Raw genomic sequence first — 17,305 nt, 5'->3', positions numbered from 1 at the left:
CTGATACTTTTTAAATAAATAAATAAATAAATATAAAATAATAAGAGATAAATAATATAATAAATCATAGAAATTAAATATTTTACACATATTTATAATAATTGTATTTTTACCAGTATGGGTCTTTATAAATGATATACAAACATGTGATATTAGATTTTAAAAAGAGGATCCCTCACAAAGGGATCATCATGTTTGGTCAAACAAACATTTTACAAAAATCAATCTGAAAAACACAAAATGTTGCTAAAGCACATCAAATAAAACATGGGCCAGATTTTGTATCAATTGGGCTGTTGAGAAATATTTGAAACGTTGCCAAGGTGAACATCGTAGGCAGAACAGGAGCAAAGGATGCACCAACAAACACACGACAATGACAAAGTTAATGTTATGTGGTGCTATTTCCTGCTCCCCAAGCCAAGAATTCACCCCAGTTTGCAGATTCTCTTTATACAGTGCCTCTTTATTTAGTTCTCGTCTTAGATGTGGCGCCAATTGTGGTTTCTTTTTGCCCCTTTTGCCCCCTGACAATCAACAGGAACAAGTATGTGATGTCCTTGTTCGTTTTCAACTGACATGTATCTCATGCATCTTATAATTGATTACGGGAGCCCTCCCTGGGCTGAACTGGGGATCGGGAGCCCTCCCTGGGCTGAACTGGGGATCTGAACTGGGGATCGGGAGCTCTCCCTGGGCTGAACTGGGGATCTGGAGTTGGCCCCAAGCCAGAACAGACGATTGAGGGTGGCGTCATCCAACGCCGTCGCCGCGTCGAGCTTGCAGAACTTCCCGGCATACTCGTAAAAGGGGAGATCTTGGCGGGATATGGCGAGGAAATGAGCAGCGATCTCCATGCCGCGGGGGGAGAAACCAGGAAACAAAAAAAACTTTCAAAAAAATGGGAAAAAGAAAAACGAGGAGAAGGGGCGCTGCTTACTTTTTTCAGGTCTGCTGTTCTGTCACGATTCGGCTACTGCTACTGTGGGGGAACGAGGAATCGAGGAGACGTCGGAGTAGATCAACATGGAATCATCTTTATTTATCCAAACAAGGGAACACAAAAGCAAGACACACACGTAGCAGGGAGAACAGACGTTTAACAGCAGAACCAAGAACTAGGAGCAGGGAACACTTTAAATACACAGAAACACATAGGTAACACCTGGGAACAATAAGAACTAAATGGGGAACACCTTGAATCACAGGTGTTTTATATATGAGATGAGGACATGACTGCAGCTGGCAATGAGGCCGAAACCAGCACAGCCAGTGCAAGAAGTATTCGGCTTTTTAATTTTACTTAACATTATTTTATTTATATATTTACATATATTTATTTATATATACTGAAGAGAACTTTTTGAAAGATATTGTTTTTTTGTTTGTTTGTTTGCTTGTTTTGTAATTTTAAGGTGTTCATTACGGGGCTGTACTCGGGGCCTGGAGCCCTCCCTGGGCTTAACGAAGGGGATCTGGAGCCCTCAGTGGGCTATACTCGGGAACGGATGCCCTCCCTGGGCTGAACGGGGAAACGGGAGCCCTCCCTGGGCTGAACTGGGGATCTGAACTGGGGATCGGGAGCCCTCCCTGGGCTGAACGGGGAAACGGGAGCCCTCCCTGGGCTGAACTGGGGATCGGGAGCCCTCCCTGGGCTGAACTGGGGATCGGGAGCCCTCCCTGGGCTGAACGGGGAAACGGAGCCCTCCCTGGGCTGAACTGGGGATCGGGAGCCCTCCCTGGCCTGAACGGGGAAACGGGAGCCCTCCCTGGGCTGAACTGGGGATCGGGAGCCCTCCCTGGGCTGAACTGGGGATCTGAACTGGGGATCGGGAGCTCTCCCTGGGCTGAACTGGGGATCTGGAGTTGGCCCCAAGCCAGAACAGACGATTGAGGGTGGCGTCATCCAACGCCGTCGCCGCGTCGAGCTTGCAGAACTTCCCGGCATACTCGTAAAAGGGGAGATCTTGGCGGGATATGGCGAGGAAATGAGCAGCGATCTCCATGCCGCGGGGGGAGAAACCAGGAAACAAAAAAAACTTTCAAAAAAATGGGAAAAAGAAAAACGAGGAGAAGGGGCGCTGCTTACTTTTTTCAGGTCTGCTGTTCTGTCACGATTCGGCTACTGCTACTGTGGGGGAATGAGGAATCGAGGAAACGTCGGAGTAGATCAACATGGAATCATCTTTATTTATCCAAACAAGGAAACACAGGAGCAAGACACACACATAGCAGCGGGAGCCCTCCCTGGGCTGAACTGGGGATCGGGAGCCCTCCCTGGGCTGAACTGGGGATCTGAACTGGGGATCGGGAGCTCTCCCTGGGCTGAACTGGGGATCTGGAGTTGGCCCCAAGCCAGAACAGACGATTGAGGGTGGCGTCATCCAACGCCGTCGCCGCGTCGAGCTTGCAGAACTTCCCGGCATACTCGTAAAAGGGGAGATCTTGGCGGGATATGGCGAGGAAATGAGCAGCGATCTCCATGCCGCGGGGGGAGAAACCAGGAAACAAAAAAAACTTTCAAAAAAATGGGAAAAAGAAAAACGAGGAGAAGGGGCGCTGCTTACTTTTTTCAGGTCTGCTGTTCTGTCACGATTCGGCTACTGCTACTGTGGGGGAATGAGGAATCGAGGAAACGTCGGAGTAGATCAACATGGAATCATCTTTATTTATCCAAACAAGGAAACACAGGAGCAAGACACACACATAGCAGGGAGAACAGACGTTTAACAGCAGAACCAAGAACTAGTATCTATCTATCTATCTATCTATCTATCTATCTATCTATCTATCTATCTATCAACCAGATCTATTTTCAATTAAAACACTTATAATCCGTTATCTAAATTTTACTGGACCTGTTTGAGATCATGTGCTTGCATTACCCTATGAATTCAGGAGCATTGAAACTCCACCTTGGGGAAAGTCATTGGGAGGTTGTCTTTGGCTCTCTCCAACATTCCAGTGCTTTTCCTTTAACCAGAGCCTGAAACCCAAAGCTACAACAGAATCAATGCCTCTGTCTGTCACATGTGAAGACCAGTCCTCCCTCCGTTTGAGTGTAACTCACTGCCCATCCCTGCTAAGAGACAGGATGGCTGTAGACTTTGAACCATACTGGCACTGCAGTGGTTCCGCATAATTTTGAAATGGTAGATGCAGATGAGGAGGATTATGGTGCGAACAGAGTGAGACTAAGCTTATGCGTCTTAGATTTCACAAGATGTTGATATTTTGGCATCCTCCAGAAACCATCTTTGACACTAACCAAAAAGTACAAACAAGAATATAGTTTTTCCAGGAAAAAAAAAAAAACTTATTTGGCCAACTGTTACTTACCACATACAGTGAAAAACTAAATGGTTTAAAGCTTAAGTTCAACAGTTTTTAACCAGCATTATTACAGTGTCTGTAGTATAAGTAAATACAAAATCTGTATTATTCTTCCGTCTGTTGAAGTCTCCAAACAGGCCACCTGGCAGTCTTTTTACAGCTTTAGCGTTTTTGTGAAAACCACAGTTCATACTTCTGCATTTTTGTATCCCTGATGAAGCCCAATGCATTATGGGCATTGAAGTTTTCCTACCTTTTTTCACAACAGCCCCTTTTCTCTGTTTCTCTAGCACTGATTTAAAAAAAACAAATCATGTTTCTACTGCATAGACAGCTGATTTTTATTAAAACCCCATCTTGTCAGTGGTGAATTACCCTTTTAATATCACATTATATGTAATTTTACTAATTGATGATTTTAGCAAGTTAAATTACTGTATTCTGTCATTTACTTCTTTTTTCTGTTATCTGTAATGTACATTAGAGTGTTTACATTATCTATTTAGTTAATGTTCATTGCAGTATTTTATATTTAATATTTTGTCTTTGTCTGTTGTAAAAATATACAGGCACCATTATGCCATCCCATAATACACAGATGCCAATTTAACATCATATTTTTACAGTGAGTCAGTGACATATAGGTTTCTCCTTGAATTTATCCAGTTATCCACTTATTAGAGAATGCCACTGCCATTGGCTGTAATGCGGGGGACCTGTCCCTTTTGTCTTCTACCTGTATGAGACAGGAAGAGGAGTTGGTCTGGGAAAGTGGTAGTATGGCTTTTATATCTCACCCAATGATCTAACCCGACGTTCCATATTGGCTCAACTGTAAGGTTTATAATTAGAGCTGGAATTTCAGTGGGAATGTTGAGAGAGAAGATGATTTGCAATGGAACTTCAATTGCCGTAAGACATTTGGGTCACTTTTTTCTTATTAACTCATTAACTTAACTTGTTAATCCCCTGTTAAACAGTTTAAGCATAAATGAACTCTGTTGTTAAGCAGTTGCGTAACTTATGTTCTCCTCCTCATTCACTCCATTTTCTATGTAAATTTCCTTCTTGTCTAATAATTAAATCCTACTGGTGATTCAATGATCAAGTGGCAAGTCAGGTTAAAAAATGAAACGCCTCTCATCATTACTAACCTCATTCCATTCTAAATCGGTAAGACTTTCTTTTTTCTGTAAAACACGTTTCAGTGTTTTTCTGTGCATACAATGAAAGTCAATGGGGTTCAATGTTGTTTCCCCACTGATTTTTATTATATCGACAAACAGTTGAAAAATTCTGTTGGCCACTTTCAGTATGTTCATGGCCTTACCCACATCTTCCAGTGTAAATGATCATGAAAGAATAAGTCCTGAATGGTAGGTGACCCATATGGAAAAATCATGCAGACATAATTATTTAAAAGAGGTAGGAAGCCACAAACAATAGACCCTCTCTAGGAATTTAAAGCTCGTTGGCTGTTACACACTGAAATTGGTCTCCAAGCTACTGCATGGAAGATGACTTTGATCTCAGAAACATGTCGGTAATATAATTTTTCTTTTTTGTTTACTGAGCTATTGTTAAAATGGCAGAATGTAGTTTTTATCGCGAGGAAGCCAGGTAGACGGCTGTTAACCCAAAGCTAATCATTCATTAAGAATCGGCCCACTCGTATACACACACACATACACAAATTAGCAAACCGGAAGTGATTCAGCGATGTTCCTATCCCCTTTTGTCACCAGCCATAAATATCCAAGAGGGCTATTCTAGCAAAGAAGCCTTTGAAAGAGGCAAACATGTTTTCTTGAAATAGACTCGGTTCATCAAGTTGAAGCCTCCTTTTGTTTATTTACACAAGATTTAGTATGTTCAGGCATAACACTGGGTGAGTCGTGTCGTGTCAGATATATGTTTTGGGTTGCTTGTCCTAGCCAGAATAAGTTTGTTCTCATTCTCAAGGCTGTATGTGTTATTTTACTTCCATTTGAGTATAACAAATATTTTATTACACTTGTAATGTAGGCAGGCGCAACATCAAAAGTTCTCTTCAAGATTAACCAAAGGGCGTGCTTCTGATTCTACCCATCATAAAATCAGTAATCTTACATATAAAACTGTCAGATCTGTTATCTCTGTTGTGTAATACTGTTTGCTATGATGATGTTATGTTGATATTGAGTAGATGTGCGTCAGTAAAATTAAATGGGGCTGAGCGGTACATGTGTCATACAACAAAGAAAAGAACAAGTCTAGTTTAAAACATAGATACAATAAGAAGAGTCTTATGCTTACCAAGGCTGCATTTATTTGATCAAAAATACAGTAAAAAAAAATGGTAAGATACTTATATATTATTATCATTTAAAATAACCGTTTTTCTATTAGAATATACTGTATTTTAAAATGTAATTTATTCCTTTGATAGCAAAGCTGAATTTCATTACTTCAGAAATCATTCTAATACACTGATTTGGTTCTGAAAAAATTATTATTATTGTTAATGTTGAAAAATAGTTCTGCTTAATATTAATAATTGCTTAATATTTTTGTAGAAACCATGATCCTTTTTTTAGTATTTTTTGATGAATAGAGAGTTCACTCATTAATTTAACAATTTAACATCTAATTAATTTAAAACAAAAACATGTGTCTTTACTGATCTTTCTTTGTTTTTTGAAAATGTTTTTTATTTTTTTATTTTTTTATTTGATTGTACTCCTGCTGAATAAAGAAGTATGGATATCAAAGAAGCCTGTTTCCGCCACTGAATAAAAAAATGTAAAAAAAGGTATTTGCGACTTTTTATCTCACAATTCTGTTTACATCTCGCAATTCTCACTTTTTTCTCAGAATTGCATGATATAAACTTGCAATTGCAAGTTATAAAGTCAGAATTGTGAGATATAAACTCACAATTGCAAGAAAAAACTCAGAATTGCGAGTTTATTGTGAGTTTCTTTTTTCTCACAATTGCGAGTTTATATTTCACAATTCTGACTTAATAGCTTTCAATTGCATGTCATAAAGTCAGAATTTTTTTCTTGCATTTGCATGTTTATATCATGCAATCCTGAGAAAACAAAGTCAGAATTGTGAGTTTATAACATGCATTTCTGAGGAAAAAGTCAGAATTGTGAGATAAAAAGTAGCAATTACCTCTTATTATTTTGTATTAATTAACATTGAAGTATTCATTTCTTTTTTTTTAAATTGTGATCCCAAACTTTTGAACAGTAGTGTATATATTCCAATTCATGTGAAGCCATACTTATTGCATAAGTATTAAATAAATGTGCCAAACAACTTTACTGTATTTTATATAAATGAATAGATGATATGTCATTTACCCACACTACATATCAGACACTATTGAAATCTACTGTTTCACAAGATCCACTTTCTTGATTTCTATGTTCATTGTACTATGCAATTTCAGCTGTGCTGTAAACTGGAAAGAACCAAGGAAGTTGAAGGAAAGTTTTCATAAAAAGTGAAAGCTAATAGCAGCATCATGGATGAATGCCAGTGTACTGGCCCATGTGGCAGTAATTTCCTGTTTGTATAAGCAGAGTCAGAGTGCATCTGTAATGGCTTACTCAGTTCATACTGGTAGTGGTGATGTTGAAAGATATGCCTTTAATTGTTTTATCTCTCTTCCAGCATATATCCTCCCAGCGCAACCATGCCAGTCCTTAAGAACCTCCCGTCTCGCCTGAAGGGAGGCAGGTTCAGCGTGGATTTGTCGACTACACGTAGTGAGTTCATTCTCAGAAAAATGAGTCTTAACCTCAATCCATTTGAGGAGCCTGGCTCAGATGAGGACTGGCCCAGAAGCAACGGAGGCTCACTTCTGGATGGGCGTGTGCCCCGGGACAGAAACCTGTTTGAGGATGAGGAGGGTGAAAATGAGGCTAATGAGGTGCGGCGTGGAAGATCAGGGAAGGGAGGCTCCATCAAAAGCACCCTGGAACGCATGAAAGGGGTCTCTCCCCTCAAGACCCTAGGAAAACTGGGCAAGAACTTGCGCATGTCTGGCAGGAGCAAGGGAAAGGACGCCCCCTCCCCACAGGGCTCTATAGGTTCAGCCTCACCCATGCAGAGGAAGAAGAAGGGCCGACGGAGTTCAGAAGGGAGCTTGCTACGGTATGATGGCTTCCGTTTCCTCTTAATGCTTCCTTAACCGTTGATTAATGAGTTAATTACTTCAAGGTGTGTCTATACAAACTTTTATCAAGTGTCATAAATGCACGTGGCATAAATGCAGTCCAATAATTGGCCTTTAAAAGGATATTTCATTCAAAAAATGTAAATTCCAAAAAGTTTATAAAATCCAAAAAGGTCATAAAAGCATTGTATACGTAGTAATCAGTAGTTTATTAATTAAAATGAACCGGTTCAGAAGAGCATATATAATTGCATATATAATCAACATCTTTAAAGTAATACTTTTATATTCCTCCATCTTTTCTCAAGTTAAGTTCTTTCCCTCATTGAACCAGTTAAGCAGTGACAAAGGAGACGTGCTTCAGGAGCATGGTTAAGAAACACTGCTTTAGATGATGAGAAGTTATTTTGTTAAACTTGTCAAAAGGTGTGTGATGTTCCTATAGCAGTATGAGCTGTAACCTCCCCTTTCTCAGATCCATTGAAAATCTCTGTTGCATGCAACATCATGCCATCTAAATACAGTAGGCAACCTTGGGTCATTATCCACAATCACACCACAGTTCTCTGCTCGATGTCCATTTTGGCTCTCCAGACCCTCGTAACCTGAGCAGATTAAACAATTACACTTACATTTATATCATAAACAGACAACGGACACGTTTAACCTGACCATCTCTCATTTAGCCGCTAAAAAATATAAACACACATAAAACTAAAATCTTGTTTCTCTCTGTTGTTTATGAAAATTAGATCTGCTCCTCTCTCTATACAGTATCTTCTGCTCTCATTCAAGTCCTTCGACTCACTAGACATGTAGTAAAAATCGAATTGATAGTAAGTCCATCCATCTGTAAACACAACCAGCTCAGCTGTTAGCTTTTTATTCCCATTTACACTCATCTGTCTGTGACTTATAACAGATAGTATACTTATAGATTGTGTACACTGAAAGTTACTGAGACCACAACCCAACTCCATCATGCTTTAAACATATCTGCTGTGTCCACCTAATTTTTGAATGTTTGATATGGAAAAGAATAAAAATAACAAAGTGCAGTAAACAATAAAGCAATTTGCGCTACCGACCAGTTTGTTTATATTTACACAAATAAATATGTATAACAATACAAAAAAATAATATGGTAAGAAAAACCAGTTTGTAATATCAAGCAGCATAAAGAGATGTTTTGTACAGCTAAAAATAAGTGGAAGCAGATGACACCAGAAACGGACACATTTTGCTTAAAAATATTGCAGCAAATAACTGCATAGACTAAAGAAGCTTTACCAAGAATCAGAAGTTAATTTCTTAGCTGTTCTCTCTCATTGGTCAGGTTTATGTTCTTGAGTATTAGCTGATCTCTCTCATTGGTCAGGTTTATGTTCTTGGATAAAAACTGTTGCATTTCTTGAGTGAGTGTGACACACGGACTGCAGTCAGCAGAAGAACACACAGCAGTACCAAACACACTGCAGCTGCTCTGTAGTTTCTGATCTTGACACAATCACCTCCTGAAGAACCAACATGGTGTTATTCTCTTCATTTATCCACACAGCACACATCAACTGAAAGCATGAAGACTGAGTGAATTATTCATCTCGGTACCTGTAAATTCAGATGATTTGCCTTGCATTGATTCCAATTTGACCCCTTATAACATCATTTGCGTAGATATTACCAGTACTTTTCCCATCTTCTCTGTCCATCTTGTGTTCCTCATCTGTGTCTATGTGGCCAGTATTTGTACAGAAAGGAACTGCAACTCACTGCAGAAGATTTTTTTTTCTCCTACAGTGTGGATTTGGTTCATTTTAATGGGATTTAAATGCATAAATTAAGACATAAGAACACAGTCCGTTATTCCAATACTGTTTTGCTTCAATTCACGGTTTGTAATGTTGTGATTCACTTTGTAGCTGGTTGGTTCATGACTTATATAACTCCTTTACAAAGACTTGTTTTAAAATCCCCATGGGAAAAATGAATGGAGAAAAAGGCAGCTGAAAAGTGGACGGCCCATATCGGTTCCCAGCACTAAGATGAGAAAGAAACAGAGTGAGATAAACTGTTTAGGACTAATAACTTTTTTTGTGGTGATTTATTGCAAATGGGAGGTAGGAGTGTTTGTAAAATGATTTTTGCAGTTCCATTTGTTGCCACTAGTAGAACAGACACACAGCATGCTTCTCCTCATCAACTTTCTTCTTCTATAGAATGGCCGGAAAGTGCAAGGAGAGCTTGACCAATGGTGACCTGTGCTCAGAAACTGATCCTGACTCCACCAGTCGACTCTCCTTCCTGAAGATGGTGGGCAAGGGCAAAATGAAGAGGGAGTCCATGCAGGACCACTCATCTCAGGGGCCTGAGAAGGAGCCGGTGGAGGAGGTGCCTGAGGTCAAACCCAGGGAGCCACTTTCAGGTAAACAGTCAACTGAATAGGAAGCTGTGCATTTGTAGAATAACCATTCAGCAACTCGTAGACTCATATTCCTCACAGTAAGTAAAAATAAGTAAACACACACAGTTTAGCTATTTATAACAGTTGTTTTGTAATTGTTTGTGTCAGTGTAATACAGTATTTAGTATTTGGTACTTCTAGAAAATATACAAACAGACTGTGATAGCATTAAACATGGAATTATTAGCAAATTAATTCAACTATAAATGTACAATCTTTAATGCTTGTTCCTAAACTTTTGACCACAACTTTACCCTACCAGAGCTTAATTGTTTAATTTGTCCTGCATGAGCATGGTACATGCAAGGCAGGAATTTACACATGATTGCAGGTTTCAGGCTTTTTACTGCAAGACAAGGAGAGATAAGGTTCAAAACCAGCAACAACTTGCAGGCTCTGTTGGTTAAAGAATATTGGCATAAAGGATGGTTGTGAAGGACAAGATCAGGAACATCAAGTTAGCAGTACCAGTTGCTAGCGTCACAGGCCTGGACTGTTTTGCAAACATATCTACAAGTGTTAGCGGTTGCTTGTGCATTTGTTAAACAGTCAACAGAGTTCATTGTGTGCTCAACCTATGCTCTTACATAATTACACAATCATTTTAAGCAAGACTCTGATTAACAGGTTCATGTGTGTTTGATTAGAGTTGGAACTAAATTTTGCAGAAAGATTGATAATCGGGGAACATGCCTGTCAGAGCGGTATGCATTTTCAAGACTTTTCTGCCGTTTTCACCATATGGGCTATAGGGGGCTGTCAAATTTAAACCATCAATCTCTTCTCCTTGTGTAAATGCAGCATGGAACATGATAAAAGAGGAATCTGAGCAAAGGGGAACTGAATGTGCCCCACAGTGTCATGTTTGGTCATGTCTTTGCTTTGTTTCAGCAGGGGGGGACAGGGTTAGCGAATCTTGCTGCTTTGAATGTCCCAGCTGACACAGCAAAAAAATTTAGCCAAATTATGTTGATGGGAAACCTTCTGGTGACCTCCCGCAGCAGTCATGTGGGTTTCCAAGTCAGCAACTCTCAGCTGAAGAGACCACCAGATGCTTTATGATATATCTGTTATTTGGGTGAAGAGCATTGTTGTTCACACATTGATCAGATGCCAATGGTGAACACTTTTTTTTCTCAGTTTAGTCTGTTTTTGTGGTTTCTTAAGTATTCCAAAAAAGTTCTTGTGTATGAGCTTAAATAAAAGGCCTACTTCCCATTTATTTTGCAGGCATAATTGTTGTGACAAAAGAAAGCATTGCTCCATCCACCCAGCTGTTCTCAAGTGGTCCCACATTCCTGAGGGAATGATAAAATCTTTAAGTATTTAATTCACAGAGAGTCTTTTTGAAGAATGTTATCAAACATCTTCACAACGATGCATTAAAAGAATATATGGAGCATAGGAAAGATTAAACAAGGAAGTAACACTTCAGATAATGTGTAAGGCATGCCTTACAAGAAAATCCAAAAAATGGAGCAAAGAACAGGACGTGAATGCTGTTCATGGAGGTGTTTCAACTGTCAATTGTCAACTTCTGCTAAACCAGATCAGATTTCACTTGAGTAGGAGTTGTTAAAACATTCTCAATGCCTTTACTTCCTGTGTCATTGCTTTACCAATTTTAGACTATAGCACAACTTATAATTGATATTATTTATATAAACGAATGTTTAGGGCTGCCCCCTAATAGTCAACTAATCATTAGTCGAACAGAAGAGGCTTGGTCGACCAACATTTATTAGTCGCTTAGTCGCAGAAAAAATAAATAAATCAAACAAAAATCCACAGACAAGGTCAAGCAGTTCGTGACGGACAGATTGTTAACAGCTAGTCTATGGTAATATAGTACATCAGGCAGAACATACAAACGCTCGCCTATCATTCATCGACCTCAAATATGGCTTATCATCTGAAATATGTAAGTATTAGCAACTTTACATGGCCGCTTAATCTAATGTTAACCTAGAGAAATGTGCGCTCTTCAAGTGTCTGTGTGGAGTGTGAAGCTGAACAGTATAGTGCTCACTGCAGGACAGATTGAGGCGCCGGTGCACTCACTCGCTCTTAAAATACTCTGTCATTTTTGGTCATACAGATAAGAGTAATACATCTTTCAAATCTGTAAAGACTCTACGTTTATTTGTGTGCACTCGCAATATCAACAAAAAGCACTTTTGTAAAATAAAGAAAGCAAACCGGATGTGCTTTCTTCCGTTTTGGTCTCTGCTAACTCGAGCGCGAAACTCCATATATATCTTTGCCTTACAGACATTAAAAATATATCTACAGAGAGTGAAATGTCTACTTTCAAATGAACCAATTCAAATAGAAAACAAATATTCTCAGATTATGTAATCCGTATGAAACAAGGTGCATCACTACTGCGGTGATGATGAGTCAGTTCATCTCTTAAACCAAGAACAAAGAAAGCACTAGTTTATCAAATTATTAAAATGTTAATGCAGCCTCCTTACTGTTTTTCACTGACATATTCATAATCATTACTTCTGCCGGTGTGCTGTGGCAAGTTTGAGCGTGTGCTTGAGCGCTTAAAAGGCTATGTAGGCAATTAAAGGCTCATTATAATGATTTAAATGGTTTATTAATAAACGTGCGATTAGTCGACTAATGCTTAAAATGAACGACTACTAGTCGACCAGAAAAATCCTTAGTCGAGGGCAGCCCAACTAATTTTAATACCAAATAAATGTTTTTTTTAACAACAATACCATCCTCTCCATGATGTCGCAACAATATGAAAAATTGTTCTTGGAACACAAAGCATGTTGCAACTAAACCCCATTGTTGCTTTGCTGTGAGTTCAGAGAGCAAGGTCTACGTTGCATTCGGATTGCTGGTATCTCTCAGGACTGAAAGCATTTAGTTGTCTTTGGGATTGGCAGAGTGTAAGATGACATGGCTGAATTGATAAAGAAGCCATATAGAAGGGCGTTTACCCCTCATACTAGTGAATGATTTCCAGACCTCACCAAATTACAAGCCACAACCTCCAACCATAAGCCATAACTACAGCTGAGAACCATTCTGTCATGGCCGCCATGGAATCAGTATCTGAGTGGAATGTTTGCAATCAATGCATTCCCGTTTATGATAGCAAATATTCCTGCATGCCAACTGGCAGAGTCACTTGTGAAAGGAATAGCCAACACTTCCACCTTATCCAGCTATTGTCCAACATTTGGCAGGAGAATTTGTTCATGCATGTCAAATAAACTAACAAGCATTATGTGAGGGCAGGGTAGCACTTAGAGTAAGGTGGAGTTCGCGTTTTCCAAATGGTCCAATTTAGGATTGTTCTGTTGACGTTGGCCATGTCCAAATAAATTATGAAGGGAGTTGCACCGTTCTGTCCTGAGAAGGCTCATGTCATCACTTTGCATCCTGACCGAAAGGTCTCCAGTGGCAGGCGAGGCCAGTTGTCACTTGGAAGCTTCACTGGGCCTGGACATTGGCAGAGGCAGGAAATACAATCATCCTCCACTTATTAAATATTTCACTTCTGGGGAAAATATGTCTACTCTGCACATGCTGAGCATTAAATAGGGGAAGTGAATGAATGAGAACGGGAGTTTCTGTGGGCTGCTATTCCTCAAGTTCTTTGGTTTTCTCCTGCTCCGACTTGACAGGAGGGTGATTTTGACTCTGAAACATAGAGGGTTAATGGAAAATGGTCCTGAACCTGTGGCACGACAAAGAACAGATCATATTCCATTACATTCCTAGAATCCAGGCTAATCTTTTCCTTGTAACGGCTGATTGGTCCTGCTGAGAGGTGTTGGTTGGGCAGGTGTGTTGGAGCTATGTTAGCGGATATCTTGCTTAGTCAGGTTTTTCAGTCGAGTTGGTTGTCAGCCCCCACCCTTTTAAATCCTCAGCCAAAAGCAAACAGTGTTAGGTGCTCTTGGAAGTTGTGGTGGGGGTATATGTGTAGCATATGTACCATACGTGCCCTTAAAAGGCAACAGTTTAGTCCCTGTGGTTTTCATTAAGGAAGGGTGGTGACATGTCCATGCTTAAGTCAAGCATGCTCCACACCATGAATTTAGTGCGTGAGACTCTGTGGAAACAAAGAACTAGTGTTGTCCTCTGCACAGCTCAGCGCAGTTACTGGCAAAGCTCCTCATTTTAATGACTGTGGGATAAAACCCATTTAAACTACATGGCTTTCAACATCTGGATCATTGCTTTTCCCATGATCCTTCAGAAATCATTTTAATAGGCTGATTAGATGCGCAAACAACATTTCATATTATTATCAATGTTGAAAATAGTTGAGCTGCTTCATATTTTTTAAAAACCATGGTACATTTTGATACAGTCTTTGATGACTTGGAACTTCAAAAGAACAGTATTTATGTGAAATAGAAACATTTCTTTGAAACAAATCGTACTCCAAACTTCTGAATGGTATATAAGTTGCAATACACAAGTATTTCTAAGACGTCACTTTTATTTTTTTTTTTAATTTAAGGGTTTTTTGAGGCATACAAACAGATAGATATCTGTACTAGTGTAGACAAACAGTTTATTATCCTATTCAAGTTCCTGTGGGGCATGGCCAATATTTTTCAAATTCTCATTCATCAGTTAAAAGGGAGCCAGTTTTTAAATTCTTCCTCTCAGACTGTAGCTTGCAGGGTCGACCTTTTCTCCCTTCAGGTATGAATATCAGCAGTCGGGTCTCAAAGTCATTGAGATGATACAGTGACATGTTGTTCTTGGGTGGAGGAATTTTCACGTGGATGAGTTGCAGAGGAAGTGCATTTTTACAGGCACCTTGCCCCCCGTCTGTGTTAGCGATAACCCTGGCGGTATTGTATTTTATATTTAGATCTCCTTCCGATGGACTGGCACACTCAGGCTGTTATTATGCGAGACGCTTGAGAAGGGTGTGGGGTCTGTCGTGGCATTACAGGACAGTCCATCCTCAACAGGGATAGGGACAGATGAGTCAGGCACCAACCGAACACCACCGCATCCTTCCCTCTAAAAAAAGGTCAGGAAGTCACAGGAGATAAATGGGCAACTCAGCACTGCAATGAGACCCTTACGGTCTCATTGCGGTGTTACGGTCAGCCATTCAGAGTTCTGAGGAGGAATTCAACAGCGGGGACAATTATTGCACAGCTGATTTGTGACAGATGCGTCTTGAAAATGGTCAGAAAGAAAGCTTAATAGAAGAAATTAACAGAAGAGTAGAAGTACATTACATATGTATCATTTATTAAAATTATATACACTGGAGGCCAAAAGGTTAGAATAATTAAAAGATTTAAATGTTTTTGAAAGAAGTGCTTTATGCACACCTTTATTTGTAAAAGAAATATAGTAAAAAAATAAAAATTTATGAACAACTGTTATTTTAATTCTATTTGAATATATTTAAAAATGTTATTTATTCCTGTGATAGCAAAGCTGATTTTATTAGCAGCCATTACTCCAATCTTCAGTGTCACATGACCCTTTAGAATTCATTCTAATATGCTAATATGTTGCTCAGTTATCAATGTTGACATTTTTTGCTGCTTAATATTTTTGTGGAAACCATGATACATTGATGCCATGATACTTCTGATCAATTTAATGTATAGAAATATTAATTAATTTTTTTAATCGTACTTACACTGACTGTAGTGTATCACATTTTACACAAAATATTAAGCAACAAAGTCTGTTTTCAATGTTGAAAAAATAATAATAATAAATGTTTCTTGAGCACCAAATTAGCATATTAGAATGATTTTTGAAGAATCATATGACACTGAAGACTGGTGTTATGATGCTAAAACTTCAGCTTTACCGTCACAGGAGTAATTTACATTTTAAAATAGTCAAATAGAAAACAGCTATTTTATATTGCAATAATATTTCACAAAATAACTGTTTTTACTATGTTTTTTAACAAATACTTAATTATTCCAAAACTTTCGGTCACCGGTGTATATACAGCATACTGTATATTATACACTGATGTAATATGTAATATGTATGTAATGATTGAATACTTGAAGCTTGTCAAAATCTATCACTTGTAATCAGACCAATTTGTTAGCCCAAGTAAATGTGTTCATCCCAAAGGAAAGGACTGGAAATGATGAAGGATGGGTGTGAGCGCTGACCTCAATGAGAGCCCGTCTGCTTCATCAAAGATTTCTTTGTAATGTCAAAAAGTGCTGCTACATGTAAGAAACACAAGTGAGATCATTATAAACTATAGCCAGCAGAGTGCATTGGCAGTCCTTTTGACCATCTGGAAGATATATTGCATTTATGTTTTAGGTTTTAATGGCATGAAATCTACTAATGGGGGAATTCTGAAGAACTTTATTGAATGGCCAAAATAATGTTCCCATATTCATCCATCTTCTCCAGTTGTTCTCAGACCCACATTGCCCACAACTATATTCGATTGCTCCATGGTTTTTCAAGTTCTCATGATTTACTGGACAATGAAAAATGTTTGTTTTTTTTTTACTCACAATTTCTACCCAATAAAATATTTTAAAGCTTGGCATATTTAGAAATACATATATGCATTATGAAAATGTCTATTGGGTTCATTTTTAGTTTTTTTGGCTTATTTTAATGGTAGTTTGATGAGGCCCCCTAGTGGGCCCCGACTCCCTGGTTAAGAACTACTGCTTTAGAAATAACTAATTAACATACAATGAATCATAAAGTGCAAATTCAGAAAATTATTTTTTTTTTGCTCTTTCAGTTTATATTCCACGAAAATTATCATTGTTGATTTGTGCATGGTATAAAGCAATCCCAGATTATTCTTTTGAAGTGCACTTTTTCAAATAGAGAGGAAACCAACGTTTCTCCAGAGATGTTGTGAATCAGTATCCCTGTGCCACACTGACGAAAGTAATAGCGCCATGTGCTGCATTTTAAGTGAAACTTTATGATGAGAACATTTGAATATCAAAGCATAAATGGAAATCAGTGTTGTTCCTCCAACACATTGTCTGAAGTAAATCCTCCTTTATGCGTCTGCTTTGTTTGTGTAGCTATTAGGTTTCCTAAAATTAGGAGCTTTAAGTTTAGAAGTTAAATGTGCTCATTTCAGGTGTATTAGTTACATAAACATGATGCTATAGAGTTTAAATGAATTGTTGGCCTAAAAAAAAAGAATCTGTCATTATTTATCATTATTTTGTCATTATTTTCATCTTCGCTGCAGCTCTCAAATCAAATATGGTCTATGGCTAGGACTGTCACGAATCACAATCATGAATTTTGCAAGAGGGTCTAGCTGCAGCCTTGCACTTGCACTCTCAGACTTGCACTCTCAGACACTTGCGCTTCCGCTAGCG

The 17,305-nt window shown here is 38.8% G+C and overlaps 1 protein-coding gene across 1 annotated transcript in view; it reads left to right on the top strand.

Moving 5' to 3' along the window:
* LOC107662783 (tumor necrosis factor alpha-induced protein 2-like) overlaps positions 1-17,305 on the top strand; it is a 37,963-nt gene that overhangs the window by 9,211 nt on the left and 11,447 nt on the right. Inside the window, exons 2-3 of the mRNA XM_016452882.1 lie at positions 6,997-7,479; positions 9,718-9,923. Of these exons, the coding sequence (XP_016308368.1) occupies positions 7,019-7,479; positions 9,718-9,923 (667 nt within the window). The 5' untranslated portion in view covers positions 6,997-7,018. The remainder of the gene's footprint in view (positions 1-6,996; positions 7,480-9,717; positions 9,924-17,305) is intronic.

The sequence above is a fragment of the Sinocyclocheilus anshuiensis genome, unplaced genomic scaffold, assembly GCF_001515605.1.
Source record: "Sinocyclocheilus anshuiensis isolate Anshui unplaced genomic scaffold, SAMN03320099.WGS_v1.1 scaffold1144, whole genome shotgun sequence".
In the NCBI taxonomy this organism is placed as follows: domain Eukaryota; kingdom Metazoa; phylum Chordata; class Actinopteri; order Cypriniformes; family Cyprinidae; genus Sinocyclocheilus; species Sinocyclocheilus anshuiensis.
This window is presented reverse-complemented; position numbering and strand designations above follow the sequence as displayed.